The sequence below is a fragment of the Cherax quadricarinatus genome, chromosome 61, assembly GCF_038502225.1.
Source record: "Cherax quadricarinatus isolate ZL_2023a chromosome 61, ASM3850222v1, whole genome shotgun sequence".
Lineage (NCBI taxonomy): Eukaryota > Metazoa > Arthropoda > Malacostraca > Decapoda > Parastacidae > Cherax > Cherax quadricarinatus.
In genome coordinates this window covers 16,897,377-16,914,876 of record NC_091352.1, presented here as the reverse complement: position 1 = coordinate 16,914,876, position 17,500 = coordinate 16,897,377, and the positions used below count along the sequence as shown (strand labels likewise).

The window sequence follows — 17,500 nt, the reverse complement described above, 5'->3', positions numbered from 1 at the left end:
TTCGGCACTATATATATATATATATATATATATATATATATATATATATATATATATATATATATATATATATATATATATATTTATATATAATTTTTTTTTTTTTTTTTTTTTTTTTTTTTTTTTTTTTTCCCAACAAGTCGGCCGTCTCCCACCGAGGCAGGGTGACCCAAAAAAGAAAGAAAATCCCCAAAAAGAAAATACTTTCATCATCATTCAACACTTTCACCACACTCACACATTATCACTGTTTTTGCAGAGGTGCTCAGAATACAACAGTCTAGAAGCATACACATATAAAGATACACAACATATCCCTCCAAACTGCCAATATCCCAAACCCCTCCTTTAAAGTGCAGGCATTGTACTTCCCATTTCCAGGACTCAAGTCCGACTATATGAAAATAACCGGTTTCCCTGAATCCCTTCACTAAATATTACCCTGCTCACACTCCAACAGATCGTCAGGTCCCAAGTACCATTCGTCTCCATTCACTCCTATCTAACACGCTCACGCACGCTTGCTGGAAGTCCAAGCCCCTCGCCCACAAAACCTCCTTTACCCCCTCTCTCCAACCCTTTCGAGGACGACCCCTACCCCGCCTTCCTTCCCCTATAGATTTATATGCTTTCCATGTCATTCTACTTTGATCCATTCTCTCTAAATGACCAAACCACCTCAACAACCCCTCTTCTGCCCTCTGACTAATACTTTTATTAACTCCACACCTTCTCCTAATTTCCACACTCCGAATTTTCTGCATAATATTTACACCACACATTGCCCTTAAACAGGACATCTCCACTGCCTCCAACCATCTCCTCGCTGCTGCATTTACCACCCAAGCTTCGCACCCATATAAAAGTGTTGGTACTACTATACTTTCATACATTCCCTTCTTTGCCTCCATAGATAACGTTTTTTGACTCCACATATACCTCAACGCACCACTCACCTTTTTTCCCTCATCAATTCTATGATTAACCTCATCCTTCATAAATCCATCCGCCGACACGTCAAACTCCCAAGTATCTGAAAACATTCACTTCTTCCATACTCCTCCTCCCCAATTTGATATCCAATTTTTCTTTATCTAAATCATTTGACACCCTCATCACCTTACTCTTTTCTATGTTCACTTTCAGCTTTCTACCTTTACACACATTCCCAAACTCATCCACTAACCTTTGCAATTTTTCTTTAGAATCTCCCATAAGCACAGTATCATCAGCAAAAAGTAACTGTGTCAATTCCCATTTTGAATTTGATTCCCCAAAATTTAATCCCACCCCTCTCCCGAACACCCTAGCATTTACTTCCTTTACAACCCCATCTATAAATATATTAAACAACCATGGTGACATTACACATCCCTGTCTAAGACCTACTTTTACCGGGAAATAGTCTCCCTCTCTTCTACACACCCTAACCTGAGCCTCACTATCCTCATAAAAACTCTTTACAGCATTTAATAACTTACCACCTATTCCATATACTTGCAACATCTGCCACATTGCTCCTCTATCCACTCTATCATATGCCTTTTCTAAATCCATAAATGCAATAAAAACTTCCCTACCTTTATCTAAATACTGTTCACATATATGCTTCAATGTAAACACTTGATCTACACATCCCCTACCCACTCTGAAACCTCCTTGCTCATCCGCAATCCTACATTCTGTCTTACCTCTAATTCTTTCAATTATAACCCTACCGTACACTTTTCCTGGTATACTCAGTAAGCTTATTCCTCTATAATTTTTACAGTCTCTTTTGTCCCCTTTCCCTTTATATAAAGGGACTATACATGCTCTCTGCCAATCCCTAGGTACCTTCCCCTCTTTCATACATTTATTGAACAAAAGTACCAACCACTCCAACACTATATCCCCCCCTGCTTTTAACATTTCTGTCATGATCCCATCAGTTCCAGCTGCTTTACCCCATTTCATTTTACGTAATGCCTCACGTACCTCCCCCACACTTACATTCTGCTCTTCTTCACTCCTAAAAGATGGTATACCTCCCTGACCAGTGCATGAAATTACTGCCTCTGTTTCTTCCTTAACATTTAAAAGTTCCTCAAAATATTCTCGCCATCTACCTAATACCTCCATCTCCCCATCTACTAACTCCCCTACTCTGTTTTTAACTGACAAATCCATATTTTCCCTTGGCTTTCTTAACTTGTTTAACTCACTCCAAAATTTTTTCTTATTTTCATTAAAATTTCTTGACAGTGCCTCTCCCACTCTATCATCTGCTCTCCTTTTGCACTCTCTCACCACTCTCTTTACCTTTCTTTTACTCTCCATATATTCTGCTCTTCTTATAACACTTATGCTTTGTAAAAACCTCTCATAAGCTACCTTTTTCTCTTTTATCACACCCTTTACTTCATCATTCCACCAATCACTCCTCTTTCCTCCTGCACCCACCCTCCTATAACCACAAACTTCTGCCCCACATTCTAATACTGCATTTTTAAAACTATTCCAACCCTCTTCAACCCCCCCATTACTCATCTTTGCACTATCCCACCTTTCTGCCAATAGTCGCTTATATCTCACCCGAACTTCCTCCTCCCTTAGTTTATACACTTTCACCTCCCTCTTACTTGTTGTTGCCACCTTCCTCTTTTCCCATCTACCTCTTACTCTAACTGTAGCTACAACTAAATAATGATCCGATATATCAGTTGCCCCTCTATAAACATGTACATCCTGGAGCCTACCCATCAACCTTTTATCCACCAATACATAATCTAATAAACTACTTTCATTACGTGCTACATCATACCTTGTATATTTATTTATCCTCTTTTTCATAAAATATGTATTACTTATTACCAAATTTCTTTCTACACATAGCTCAATTAAAGGCTCCCCATTTACATTTACCCCTGGCACCCCAAATTTACCTACTACTCCCTCCATAACATTTTTACCCACTTTAGCATTGAAATCCCCAACCACCATTACTCTCACACTTGATTCAAAACTCCCCACGCATTCACTCAACATTTCCCAAAATCTCTCTCTCTCCTCTACACTTCTCTCTTCTCCAGGTGCATACACGCTTATTATAACCCACTTTTCACATCCAATCTTTATTTTACTCCACATAATCCTTGAATTAATACATTTATAGTCCCTCTTTTCCTGCCATAGCTTATCCTTCAACATTATTGCTACTCCTTCTTTAGCTCTAAAAAAAAGCCACATAACATGTATACACTATCATATATTAAGTGAGCAATAGACCTAGTCCTAAAAAAATGCATATACAGTACATGCATTACTTTAAAATATTTTTGTCGTTAGATTTTAGTGAGTGGCCTTGCTTTACAGTGAAGTACTGTAAAGCGGAACCTGTCTGTATGCACTGAATTTAGAGTCCACCTACAGTTGCTCTTACACAGTCAAGTTTTGACTAGGCTTTTATTACTTTTACTGTGAAATATTTATTTTTAATTAAACTTTTTTGAGGAACATTTGCATAGAGTGTAATAGTAAGTGATTAAATCTTGACTACTGTTCGAGTAGGAGTTTAAATACATTACCTGTGTGAATTCAAGTTTAATATCATTGTTGTTAATGCATCGGACATACTGGTGTATGACTTGTTATTCTTTTGTTTCAGATTATTGTAATATACTTGTCTGTATATACATAACTAAACATTATTAAAAACTTGTTCATTTTTCTTGTAGGAATTTGATGATCACAGAGATGCTGATGATGCAGTGTACGAGATGAATGGCAAGGATTTAATGGGGGAAAGGTAATGTTGCTACACAGTTTTACACTGAATTATATCCTTGATTTAAATTCAAATAAGATATAATTAAATGCAAAAAGCTACATTCTAAGGTTTGTGGCAATCCTTTTACAATAAATGAAAAAATCACTATTATTGGTTAGGCATTTTCTATACTTTTTGGGGTCTAATGATCTCAGAACATTTGACCAGCTTGCACAAATACAGCCATATACAGTGATTCTCCATATGATACATTTTTACTTTAAACCCAGTGTTTACTCTTCCATGTCACAATTTAGTGGTAAAGAACTGAGAAAATTCTCACTAAGCAGTCCTGGGTCTTGTCAGCCAGAGCACTTCCCCAGTAACCCCTGAAGCTTAAGTCACTTGATTCTGTCATTCCAGGTCACACTGCTCAGACATTCCTGTATTAGCTGGTTTTCTTTGCTACTTGTATATCTCTCTACTTCAGTATTTGTGGTTGCATATGTAGTACAGTTAAAGGGCACACTCATTTTCTTCTCATTATGTTTTGAAAAAGAGAAATCTTTCCTTATGGCGATGAAGGACGTACCTGGTACTTTTCTTGCATCTTTCTTAACCCTTTCAGTGGCCGTCATTGTAGAACTATGTCAATGAGCTTAGGGTCCCCTCACATAGTTCTGTCATAAGCTCAGCTCACTCAGATAAGCTGTGGAAAATAACCAAACTGACCATGTGTATGGTTTAAAATAGTGAATTTGAGATGTTTTCTTGGATGGTTTTTATGATTTTATTGGCTGTTTCTTGGTATCAATTGATAAAATGTTAGGTATATTACCGAAATAGTGATAATTTTTGAGATAACCGTGTGTGCCGTAGTACTACACCAAAATTCTAGCAGCTTCAAATTTAGCACAAGAAGGCTCATAGGCCTACATATGAGAGAATGGGTCTGCTTGGTCAGTGTGCACAGTAAACAAAAAATCGGGGCACCCTCAGTGCATTGTGAGAACTCCATCTCAGTACCCATTGTTCACCATACCTTGCAGTAACAAAACTCTCATTCCTCATCAAATTGGGAATCTCTTCTTAAGTGACAGTTTTACAATGGATGGAAGTGGATCTGAAGAGAAATTACATGTTTTGAACGAATTGTGACTGAGAGCAATGCTCGGGAAATCGAAAATAGTAACCGAAACCCTGACAACCCTCAACCTTCCACCTCTGGTGCTGGTCCGTCTGGGTTCACGTTCGATTGTACCTCACCATAAGCGTAAGCTTATTTTTTCCCATGGCCAGGCTTCAGATGTGAGTAATGGCGATGACAGTGACGTGGATTTTTATTTTCTTGCTCGTGGTGACCATTCAAGCAGTGGCAGCGAAGAAGAATGTTCACCAGTGGAGCGTCAGTTTATATGACAATCACGTATGGTCTTCTTCTGTGCCATATGCAGATCTAAGTGGATGGAATACATCCCATGGCCCTACACCATGAACAGACAGTGAAAGTGACGATGATGTGGCTACAGTTGGGATGGATAATAGATTACATGCGTCAGTAGGTGGTGGTGGTGCCGTGTGGGGGTACGCCACTAACTGCAGCCCAGGCTGGGACCCACGCCACTGATTCAGCACACCCACAACCCAGCACATCCTCAACCAGCCCCACACCACAACCAGCAACTAATATCCAATACCCACCAACAAACCACATCTGGGATTAACAAGGAAATGCAAATTTTGTGCCCAGTCCCCATCAGTTTGATGAAAGCAACAGTGGAATCCTGCCAAATTGTACCCTTGGGAACACTGCAAATGAAGTGGAATTCTTTGAACTTTATTGAGAAACCACTGATGGAAATTGTCAGGAAAAACAACGGGTACTATGATTATACCCTCCAGGTCAGCAATTTTGCCTGCCTTAAAGGGGGCAGTTAGTGTACAGCACTGTTCCAACCTAGAGAGAACAAGTGATCTGAAGAGAATCATCATGGGCTTTGCATCCCTAGTTTTGAAAGTGAGATCTCTGACATTATCACTCCCAGGTCCTTCACATCACTTTTTTTGCTCTATTGTATGGTTAGAATTTGTTGTGTACCCTGATACAGTTTTAATTTCCTCAAGTTTTCCATATCTGAGTAGTTGAAATTTCTCTTCATTAAACTTCATGTTGTTTTGAGTGACCCATGTGAAGATTTGGTTGATGTCTGCTTGGAGTCTTGCGGTGTCTTCGATGGAGGACACTGTCTTGGCAATTCGGGTATCATCAGCAAAGGAAGACATAAAGCTATGGTTTACATCTCTGTCTACGTCAGATGGAATATGGGATGCCTTCCTCAGATTAATCAGCGACTTCTTGACTAAAGCTTGTTAAATGAGTGTCTTTCCCAGTTTTTTTTAACCTTTTGATTGTCCATCATGTAGAATTACATTATTGGCACCAGGGTCCATCATGTGGATCTACAATGTCATGAGCTCAGCCCGCTCATATTGGCCTAGATATGAGAGAATGGGTGTTTGTGGTTAGTGTACACATTATAAAAAAAAAATCCTGCCTAGTGGAAATATGGACTTTTGCTAAGATCTGATTCAATTATTGGGATGCTGTAAACCATAAATCTTCGATATTTTGTATGTGATAAATTCAAAATGGAAGGCAAGTGTAATGTGGGGAAAGGCTTTAAGATGTGATTATTGGACAGAGGAAATTTTGTTTTAGCAACTGGAATGTCTACACTGTTTATTTTGGACTGTTTTTATTTTTTTTTTAATTTGCATAAACTTGACCAAATTACCAAATTCTGTGCATGCTATAGGGTAGGTTTGATAGTTGAATGGGTAGTTTCTTATACACAGTTGATAGAACAGAAAGCATGCAAATGAAATAGAGAAGGATTTTGTAACATTGAGCAATGTAATTGGTTTAAAATAGGGCTCAAATATGGCAAAATCTCTGATGCATAAATGGCACCCAGACCATTACCTGTGTGCTTGCATAATTCTGTAAATTTTCCATCAAATTTCGTATTTTTAGTGTCATAAATTGCCTTCAGGTAAAGATTCTCTACCATTTCAGAAGAAATTTTCTTATTAATGTGGACACTGTCAGCACTCATAATTTTGGAGATCTGGACAGTGAAAGAGTTAAATGTTAGCATAGTAGAGATGTTTTGATTTCTTTATTAGTGCATTAGCATTGAATATTTTTTTGCTTGTTCTTTGTATATTAAGCTCAGTCTTTTTTCTTTCATAGCTATGATTTTTGTCATTGCATTTTGGGATGGGATATTTAGCCATGAGCAGTTTAGTCTCTTAGTTGTGGTCTCTTTTTATTATTATTATTATTATTATTATTATTATTATTATTATTATTATTATTATTATTACTATTATTGGGCAGCACATTTTGTGGAGACTTTGATTTTTTGTAGAAATATTTGGACGTAAAAGTTAATGTCTTGATTTTTATTAAATTTTCTCTGCTGGTTGAGATTTCTGACTCCTACAGCCAAGTTGTTAATGATGTCTTGTCATTCAGCATGACTGTGATATTGTTTGTTTCTGTTGGTAATTTTGAGAGGATGATTAGAAAGGTTTAGTAGTGATCAGTTGTCTGTGTATCAGTAACTGTACATGTTTAGGAAACTAGCTTTTTGTGTGTGTTTATACTGAAGGAGGTTTATATCAGTCTTCAGCTGTTATTAACCATTTAGTTTCCTGTTACATACATAGTCTTAAAAATTGTCACCAAAAGCCTGATTTGTTAGTATGAGGTGATAGGTGCACAGCTCCTGTTGTGATTGGGGCTTTTAAATTTTTAATTATAAATTGTGCAGTATTCACCAAACTCGTTTTTAGTACTTCTTGAATTAATACATTTTATCTCGTAGATGTATAGTAAATTGCAGTTCCTCCTCTTACAGTTATGTATGGTTGTATACCCACTTTGTGAAAATGAGATACTCTACTAAACATCTGAATTGTATGTCCAGATTGTGTTTGTTATAGTAGAAGCCGAATGGAGTGTCTTGCCACCCACCAGTGTATCTGGAATTTTTGCTGATAATTCCTTTTTATTGCATTTCTCAATAGAAGCTGTAACTATGATGACAAAGTAGGGATAGCTGCTAATGAAGACATAATGAAGCATCTCTAAGGAACAATGGTGACATCACACTATCTTGTTGACTACTCACTGGATAGATCTTTCATTTCCTAAAATACAATTACTATTTCATTTGCACCTTCCCTTTGAAACTATAAACTTTAGCCTTTTCACTTACATTCACATAGATCTACATGGTAAGGGTCATTGTCACTCATTGCAGATATACACAAATTATAGCACCCTCAGATTTGCCATCAGTGGCAAGTTTTGGTTTACAAATGAGTATGGGTCTGTGGTAAGTATGTGCAGTATAAAAAAAAACTAACTCCATGCAGTGCATGATGAGAACAGCTAAACTCTGATCTTGTTGGGACTTTGGATAATTAAAGGGTTTAGAGGCTGGCAGGATTATTTACATGTTTTCAGTCCATTCACATATTTTCAAAATAATAGTTATTAGTTACTAATCAAGGGTCTCCATAATTTTTTGCAAAATCATCACAGATAGATGAATTTAACCCTTTCACTGTCGAGACCAGTGCTCACAAACTTGCTCTCAGTGTCGAAGAATTTTCAAAAAAAAATATATATATATATTTTTCATATAAAATGATAGAGAATCTTTTCCCAGGGGTAATGACAGCAAAAGTACGAAATTTAATGGAAAACTTAAGGAATTATGCTCCAACGAAGTTAGTGGTCTTCACTCGGTTTACGCATCGGCGATTTTGCCCACTTTGAGCCCTATTTTGGCCAATTCTATTGTTCCAGTCGACCAAACTCGTAGCTATTTTGCTAGAACTCCATTTGTTCTATCAATTGAGTGCAAGAAACTGCCCATTTACTGATTTCAACTACCCAATAATATAAACCATACCACGGGTGGGGATAGAACCCGCGATCAGAAAGTTTGCAATCGTTTCATTATGATTTCGTGAGTCGCCCAATAAAGTGATCAGAACACAAATAACCCGCACATAAAAGAGAGAAGCTTACGACGACGTTTCGGTCCGACTTGGACCATTTACAAAGTCACACTAACCAGAAGTGGAGCAGGATGGCTATATATAGGCAGGAAGAGGTGGTGGTGGTAGTAGTAGTAGTACAAGAATGGTATATAATACCGACAAGATGAAATTAAGACACATGCGCAACACCCGGGCATCCCTATCGTAGACGTTTCGCCATCCAGCCAGCCACTGGATGGCGAAACGTCCACAACAAAGACACCCAGACGCCACACGTGTGTTAATTTCATCAGTAGTAGTAGTAGTAGTAGAAGAGGTAGTGGTAGAAGTGGGAAATAAGGAGGACGAGCCAGTCAAATACAAAGGAAGGGGAGCACTGCAAGGGAGCTAGGTGCCCACAGAGGGAGAGCAAGCGCACAGAGGTGCATGGAAGGGGAAGTGGTGAAATAAATGAAGAAGGAACAGAAACACGAGACAGAAGAGAGAAAGACAACCCAGAGGAGAAAAAGGAAAGAGGAAAGGAGAAGAGGTAGAAGAAGAAAAAGAAAAAGAAAAAATGAGGAGTCAGGTTAAGTCACGAGTGTTCTGAAGTTTGGAGCATTTTACAATGTAGTGGGAGAGGAAGGCATCTACAGTGGACCCCCGCATAACGATATTAATCCGTTCCAGAGAGCTCATTGTTATGCGAATGAATTTTCCCCATAAGAAATAATGGAAATCAAATTAATCCGTGCAAGACACCCCAAAGTATGAAAAAAAAAAAATTTACCACATGAAATATTAATTTTAATACACACAAACTGAAAAAGGCATGCACAGTTACATGACACTTACCTTTATTGAAGATCTGGTGATGATTGATGGGATGGGAGGAGGAGAGAGTCTTAGTGTTTAGAAGGGGAATCCCCTTCCATTAAGACTTGAGGTGTCAAGTTCTTTTCTGGGGTTACTTCCCTTCTTCTTTTAATGCCAATAGGACCAACTTCAGAGTCACTGGACTTCTGTCGCACAACGTATCTGTCCATAGTGGCCTGTACCTCTCGTTCCTTTATGACTTCCCTAAAGTGTTTCACAACAGTGTCAGTGTAATAGTCACCAGCACGGCTTGCAATAGCTGTGTTAGGGTGATTGTCATCAAAAAAGGTTTGCACTTTAAGCCACATTCCACACATTTCCTTAATCTTTGAAGTAGGCAACTTCTTCAATTTCTCTCTCCCCTCCTCCGAACCAGTTTCCTCAGGTCTGGCCTCTTGCTGTTGAAGTTGATCTAGCAGCTCATCAGTGGTTAGTTCTTCATTGTCCTCCTCCACCAACTCTTCCACATCATCCCCACTAACCTCCAACCCCAAGGACTTTCCCAATGCCACAATGGATTTCTCAACTGGCATACTCCTCTCAGGGTTAGCCTGAAACCCTTCAAAATCCCTTTGGTCTACACATTCTGGCCACAGTTTCTTCCAAGCAGAGTTCAAGGTCCTCTTAGTCACTCCCTCCCAAGCCTTACCTATAAGGTTTACACAATTGCGGATATTAAAGTGCTCTCTCCAAAACTCTCTTAGAGTCAGTTGAGTTTCTGAGGTCACTACAAAGCACCTTTCAAACAGAGCTTTTGTGTACAGTTTTTTGAAGTTTGCAATAACCTGCTGGTCCATGGGCTGCAGGAGAGGAGTGGTATTAGGAGGCGAAAACTTCACCTTAATGAAGCTCATGTCCCCATAAAGTCGCTCTGCCACGTCTGTAGGATGACCAGGGGCATTGTCTAACACCAGGAGGCACTTAAGGTCTAATTTCTTTTCAGTTAGGTAATCTTTCACATTGGGGGCAAATGCATGGTGTAACCAGTCATAGAAAAAGTCCCTAGTGACCCATGCCTTACTGTTTGCCCTCCACAGCACACACAAATTAGCCTTGAGGATATTCTTTTGCCTCAACGCTCTGGGAGTTTCTGAGTGATACACTAATAAAGGCTTCACTTTGCAATCACCACTAGCATTGTAACACATCAACAGAGTAAGGCTGTCTTTCATAGGCTTATGTCCTGGGAGTGCCTTTTCCTCCTGAGTAATGTAGGTCCTGCTTGGCATTTTCTTCCAAAACAGGCCTGTTTCATCACAATTAAACACTTGTTCAGGTTTCAATCCTTCACTGTCTATGTACTCCTTGAATTCCTGCACATATTTTTCAGCTGCTTTGTGGTCCGAACTGGCAGCCTCACCATGCCTTATCACACTATGTATGCCACTACGCTTCTTAAATCTCTCAAACCAACCTTTGCTGGCCTTAAATTCACTCACATCATCACTAGTTGCAGGCATTTTTTTAATTAAATCCTCATGCAACTTCCTAGCCTTTTCACTTATGATCACTTGAGAGATGCTATCTGTTTTTCATTTATCCATACCAATAAGAGTCTCTCAACATCTTCCATCACTTGCGATCTCTGTTTCGAAAACACAGTTGAACCTTTGGCAAGAACAGCTTCCTTGATTGCCGTTTTGTTGCCCACAATAGTAGCGATGGTTGATTGGGGTTTATTATACAACCTGGCCAGCTTGGAGACACGCACTCCACTTTCATACTTAGCAATGATCTCTTTCTTCATCTCTATAGTAATTCTCACCCTTATTGCTGTAGGGTTGGCACTAGAAGCTTTCTTGGGGCCCATGGTCACTTATTTTGCAGATAAAATCACCAAAAACACTGTAATAATGCGAAATGTTCCGATTGTATGCTTGGATGTTACCGCGGAGGCTGGCTGGTAAACAATGCCATCGGTGGAACATGTGAGGCTGGCTCAGGCCGCACATTAGACGCGTCTCGGACGAACAGCGTTGAGCGGGTTTTTTAGCGGTATGCGAGGCAAAATCTTAGCGATTAAATGTATTGGTATGCGGATTTAACGTTATGTAATGCCAACGGTATGCGGGGGTCCACTGTACAGAGACGAAGCCAGGGCTAAGATTCATACAAGGAAAGTTGTGTATTAGAGAGGATTCAACTAGACGGCGACTGTTCGAGTTGGAAGTAAGGAAGACAGTTTTAGCAGAAGACCAGTCAGTAGGATGGCTATGATCTCTGACGTGACAGAAAAGAGCAGTGTTAGTGTCGTCAAGCCTAACACTAATCTCAACAATTCTCTCCGTCCCTTAGACATCAAGCTTACCTTCCGCCAGACTAACACTCTTCGCACTAATCTCGTTCATACCTCTCCTCCCTCTACAGATGTTCCTGGTGTCTACTCTATTTCTTGCTCCTCCTGTCCTCTTCAATACTTCGGAGAAACTGGTCGTTCTCTTTCTGACAGACTTAGGGAACACAAAAATAGTGTTAGGCTTGCCGACACTAACAATGCTCTTTTCTGTCACGTCAGAGATCATAGCCATCCCATTGACTGGTCTTCTGCTAAAACTCTCTTCCCTACTTCCAACTCGAACAGTCGCCATCTAGTTGAATCCTCTCTAATACAGGTGTCCCTCAACATTCGCTAGGGTTAGGGGATCAAGAGCCTCGCGAATGTTGAAAAACCGTGAAAGTTTGGTGCCCCAATATATTGTAGGGAAATATAATACAATACTGCTTAACTTGTTGAACCATGAACAATCATAAAATACATGAAAACGTCGTAAGTTGTACTAAATATATACATGTTATGCTTTAATAACATGTATGTTATTAAATACCACAGACTCCACCACTGCCTCCACCACTTCCTCAACCAATGCGAGTCCCTACTCCCCTCCCTCCGACCCCTGCAACTGGCAGCCAGCCCTCCCACCACTCAGTGTGGTGAGTGTTTTGTTTGTTCATTATTTGCTATTAAACTACAGTATAAATAATGTAAACACATTCATGACTGCATATTGGAATGGCTATTTGAACAGGTATTGGATGGTGACATCATGTGTTTACTCTTGAACACAGCAAAGAATCAAACATTTCTGCTACTGCTAATAATAACAATAGTAATACAGTGGACCCCCGCATACCGTACGCATTGCATACCGTACAATCCGCATACCGGACGCTTTGATCGCTAAAATTTTGCCTCGCATACCGCCCAAAAACTCGCTCACCGCCCTTCGTCCGAGACGCGTCCAATGTGCGGCCTGAGCCAGCCTCATATGTTCCGCTGGTGGCATTGTTTACCAGCCAGCCTCCGCGGTAACATCCAAGCATACAATCGGAATATTTCGTATTATTACAGTGTTTTCGGTGCTTTATCTGGAAAATAAGTGACCATGGGCCCCAAGAAAGCTTCTAGTTCCAACCCTACAGCAATAAGGGTGAGAATTCCAATAGAGATGAAGAAAGAGATCATTGATAAGTATGAAAGTGGAGTGCGTATCGCCGACCTGGTCAGGTTGTACAAGAAACCCAAATCAACCATCTCTACTATTGTGGGCAACAGAAAGGCAATCAAGGAAGCTGTTCTTGCCAAAGGTTTAACTGTGTTTTCGAAACAGAGATTGCAAGTGATGGAAGATGTTGAGAGACTCTTATTGGTGTGGATAAATGAAAAACAGCTAGCAGGAGATAGCGTTTCTCAAGCGATCATAAGCGAAAAGGCTAGGAAGTTGCATCAGGATTTAATTAAAAAAATGCCTGCAACTAGTGATGATGTGAGTGAATTTAAGGCCAGCAAAGGTTGGTTTGAGAGATTTAAGAAGCGTAGTGGCATACATAGTGTGATAAGGCATGGTGAGGCTGCCAGTTCGGACCACAAAGCGGCTGAAAAATATGTGCAGGAATTCAAGGAGTACATAGACAGTGAAGGACTGAAACCTGAACAAGTGTTTAATTGTGATGAAACAGGCCTGTTTTGGAAGAAAATGCCAAGCAGGACCTACATTACTCAGGAGGAAAAGGCACTCCCAGGACATAAGCCTATGAAAGACAGGCTTACTCTTCTCATGTGTTCCAATGCTACTGGTGATTGCAAAGTGAAGCCTTTATTAGTGTATCACTCTGAAACTCCCAGACCGTTCAGGCAAAAGAATGTCCTCAAGGAAAATTTGTGTGTGCTGTGGAGGGCAAACAGTAAGGCATGGGTCACTAGGGACTTTTTCTATGACTGGTTACACCATGCATTTGCCCCCAATGTGAAAGATTACCTAACTGAAAAGAAATTAGAACTTAAGTGCCTCCTGGTGTTAGACAATGCCCCTGGTCATCCTACAGACGTGGCAGAGCGACTTTATGGGGACATGAAATTCATTAAGGTGAAGTTTTTGCCTCCTAATACCACTCCTCTCCTGCAGCCCATGGACCAGCAGGTTATTGCAAACTTCAAAAAACTGTACACAAAAGCTCTGTTTGAAAGGTGCTTTGTAGTGACCTCAGAAACTCAACTGACTCTAAGAGACTTTTGGAGAGATCACTTTAATATCCTCAATTGTATAAACCTTATAGGTAAGGCTTGGGAGGGAGTGACTAAAAAGACCTTGAACTCTGCTTGGAAGAAACTGTGGCCAGAATGTGTAGACAAAAGGGATTTTGAAGGGTTTGAGGCTAACCCTGAGAGGATTATGCCAGTTGAGGAATCCATTGTGGCATTGGGAAAGTCCTTAGGGTTGGAGGTTAGTGGGGATGATGTGGAAGAGTTGGTGGAGGAGGACAATGAAGAACTAACCATTGATGAGCTGCTAGATCAACTTCAACAGCAAGAGGCCAGACCTGAGGAAACTGGTTCGAAGGAGGGGAGAGAGAAATTGAAGAAATTGCCTACTACAAAGATTAAGGAAATCTGTGCAAAGTGGCTTGAAGTGCAAACCTTCATGGATGAAAATCACCCTCACACAGCTATTGCAAGCCGTGCTGGTGACTATTACACTGACAATGTTGTGAAACACTTTAGGGAAGTCATAAAGGAACGAGAGGTACAGGCCACTATGGACAGATATGTTGTGCGAAAGAAGTCCAGTGACTCTGAAGCTGGTCCTATTGGCATTAAAAGAAGAAGGGAAGTAACCCCAGAAAAGGACTCGACACCTCAAGTCTTAATGGAAGGGGATTCCCCTTCTAAACACTAACACTCTCTCCTCTCCTCCCATCCCATCAATCATCACCAGATCTTCAATAAAAGTAAGTGTCATGTAATTGTGCATGCCTTTTTCAGTTTGTGTGTATTAAAATTAACATGTAAAAATTTTTTTTTCATACTTTTGGGTGTCTTGCACGGATTAATTTGATTTCCATTATTTCTTATGGGGAAAATTCATTCGCATACCGAACATTTCGCATAACAGCCAGCCCTCTTGCACGGATTAAGGTCGCTATGCGGGGGTCCGCTGTAATAATAATAATAATAGTAATACGATATAATTGAAGAAGGAAATTGTACAAAAATACGAGGGAGTGGTTGACACATCGTCAGTGTGGCTTTGTTTATGCTGGAGTGAACATTAGTCTCCCTGCTCCTCCAAACATTTCACAATAATTCAACAGTTGAGGCAGTGATAGAGGCAGTGTAAGTAAGTAAGTTTATTCAGGTATACACAAATACAGTTACATAGAATTATCATACATAGCAGCATATGTGTAGAGAACCTAGGATAACCCAAAAAAGTCAGACAGAGTGACTTATTTCCATTGGGGTGGGTGAGGCAGTGGTATTTACTAACATATACATATGTTATAAATAATAATAGTACATGTTAATATTAATAACATTTATAATAATAATAATAAATGTTATTCATAATTTACTATTATTATTTATAACATATATGTTAGTAAATATCACTGCCTCTACCACTGCCTCTATCACTGCCTCTATCACTGCCTCTACCACTGCCTCTACCACTGCCTCTACCACTGCCTCTACCACTGCCTCTATCACCTCTACCACTGCCTCAACCACTCCAGTTGCACTCAATCTACAAGCACCAAACAATGAATTATTGTGAAATGTTTGGAAGAGCAGGGAGACTAATGTTCACTCCAGCATAAACAAAGCCACACTGACGATGTGTCAACCACTCTCTCGTATTTTTGTACAATTTCCTTCTTCAGTTATATCATATTATTATTATTATTATTATTATTATTATTATTATTATTATTATTACTACTACTACTACTACTACTACTACTACTACTACTACTACTACTACTACTACTACTATTGTTATTATTAGCAATAGCAGAAATGTTTGATTCTTTGCTGTGTTCAAGAGTAAACACATGATGTCACCGTCCAATACCTGTCCAAATAGCCATTCCAATATGCAGTCATGAATGGGTTTACATTATTTATACTGTAGTTTAATAGCAAATAATGAACAAACAAAACACTCACTACACTGAGTGGTGGGAGGGCTGGCTGCCAGTTGCGGGGGTCGGTGGGAGGGTAGTAGGGACTCGCAGGTGGCGGGAAACTTGAATATGATTTGGCGGCTGGGAATTTGGTGGCTGGGAATTTGGCGGTTGGGAATTCGTGAATGTGTGAAGCCCGCGAAAGCTGAAAACGTGAATGTTGAGGGAGACCTGTACACAACTTTCCTTGTATGAATCTTAGCCCTGGCTTCGTCTCTGTAGATGCCTTCCTCTCCCACTACATTGTAAAATGCTCCAAACTTCAGAACACCCGTGACTTAACCTAACTCCTCATTTTTTCTTTTTCTTTTTCTTCTTCTCCCTCTTCCCCTTTCCTCTTTCCTTTTTCTCCTCTGGGTTGTCTTTCTCTCTTCTGTCTCGTGTTTCTGTTCCTTCTTCATTTATTTCACCACTTCCCCTTTCACGCACCACTGTGCGCTTGCTCTCCCTCTGTAGGCACCTAGCTCCCTTGCAGTGCTCCCCTTCCTTTGTATTTGACTGGCTCGTCCTCCTTATTCCCTACTACTACTGCTGCTGCTGCCGCTGCCACCATCACTAATGAAATTAAGACACATGTGCGGCGTCTGGGTGTCTTTGTTGTAGACGTTTCGCCATCCAGTGGCTGGCTGGATGGCGAAATGTCTACGATAGGGATGCCCGGGTGTTGAGCATGTGTCTTAATTTCATCTTGTCGGTATTATATACCATTCTTGTACTACTACTACTACTACTACCACCACCTCTTCCTGCTTATATATAGCCGTCCTGCTCCACTTCTGGTTAGTGTGACTTTGTAAATGGTCCAAGTCGGACCGAAACGTCGTCGTAAGCTTCTCTCTTTTATGTTCGGGTTATTTGTGTATCGTTCCAGTCCCGGTATTGTGCCCTTTTTTTGTTATTTAAAGTGATCAGAAATTGGTAATTTAGTCAATTTCATTCACAATTCAAGTATTTCAAAATAGGAGCCAGAATTAACAATACAAACATTCCTAACACTAAAATAACATTTTCTCTGTTCGTTAGTCATGTCTCCAGGCCCCTCTTATATTACGCTTGCTTTACATTTTGAATTTTTATTCACACAAAAAATGGAAGATTTGCTGTTATGCAGACTACTGCATTATTGTAAAAATGGTATAAATAATATCAGCGCATTTGTGAAAGCATATTAGACCCACCAGTTGACGTGTGATGTAATTTGTTTGCTCTTCAACATCTGCAAAAATCGAACATTTCTGCTACTTTGAGCTCAGTTTCAAGGTACAGTACTCTTAGTCTGCAAACCATTCAGAATCATCTCTATTTCTGTAATATATCTTCTATTCTATCAAATGAGACCTTGAAAACGAGAATACAACCATA

At 39.8% G+C, this 17,500-nt stretch overlaps 1 protein-coding gene across 7 annotated transcripts in view; it reads left to right on the top strand.

Annotated features, from left to right (window-relative positions):
• Positions 1-17,500, top strand: part of LOC128699302 (serine/arginine-rich splicing factor 6) — a 227,318-nt gene that overhangs the window by 16,805 nt on the left and 193,013 nt on the right. For all 7 annotated transcript variants that reach the window (XM_070098266.1, XM_053791909.2, XM_070098265.1 and 4 more), the window contains exon 3: positions 3,717-3,787. In XM_070098266.1, coding sequence (XP_069954367.1) covers positions 3,717-3,787 — 71 coding nt within the window. The remainder of the gene's footprint in view (positions 1-3,716; positions 3,788-17,500) is intronic.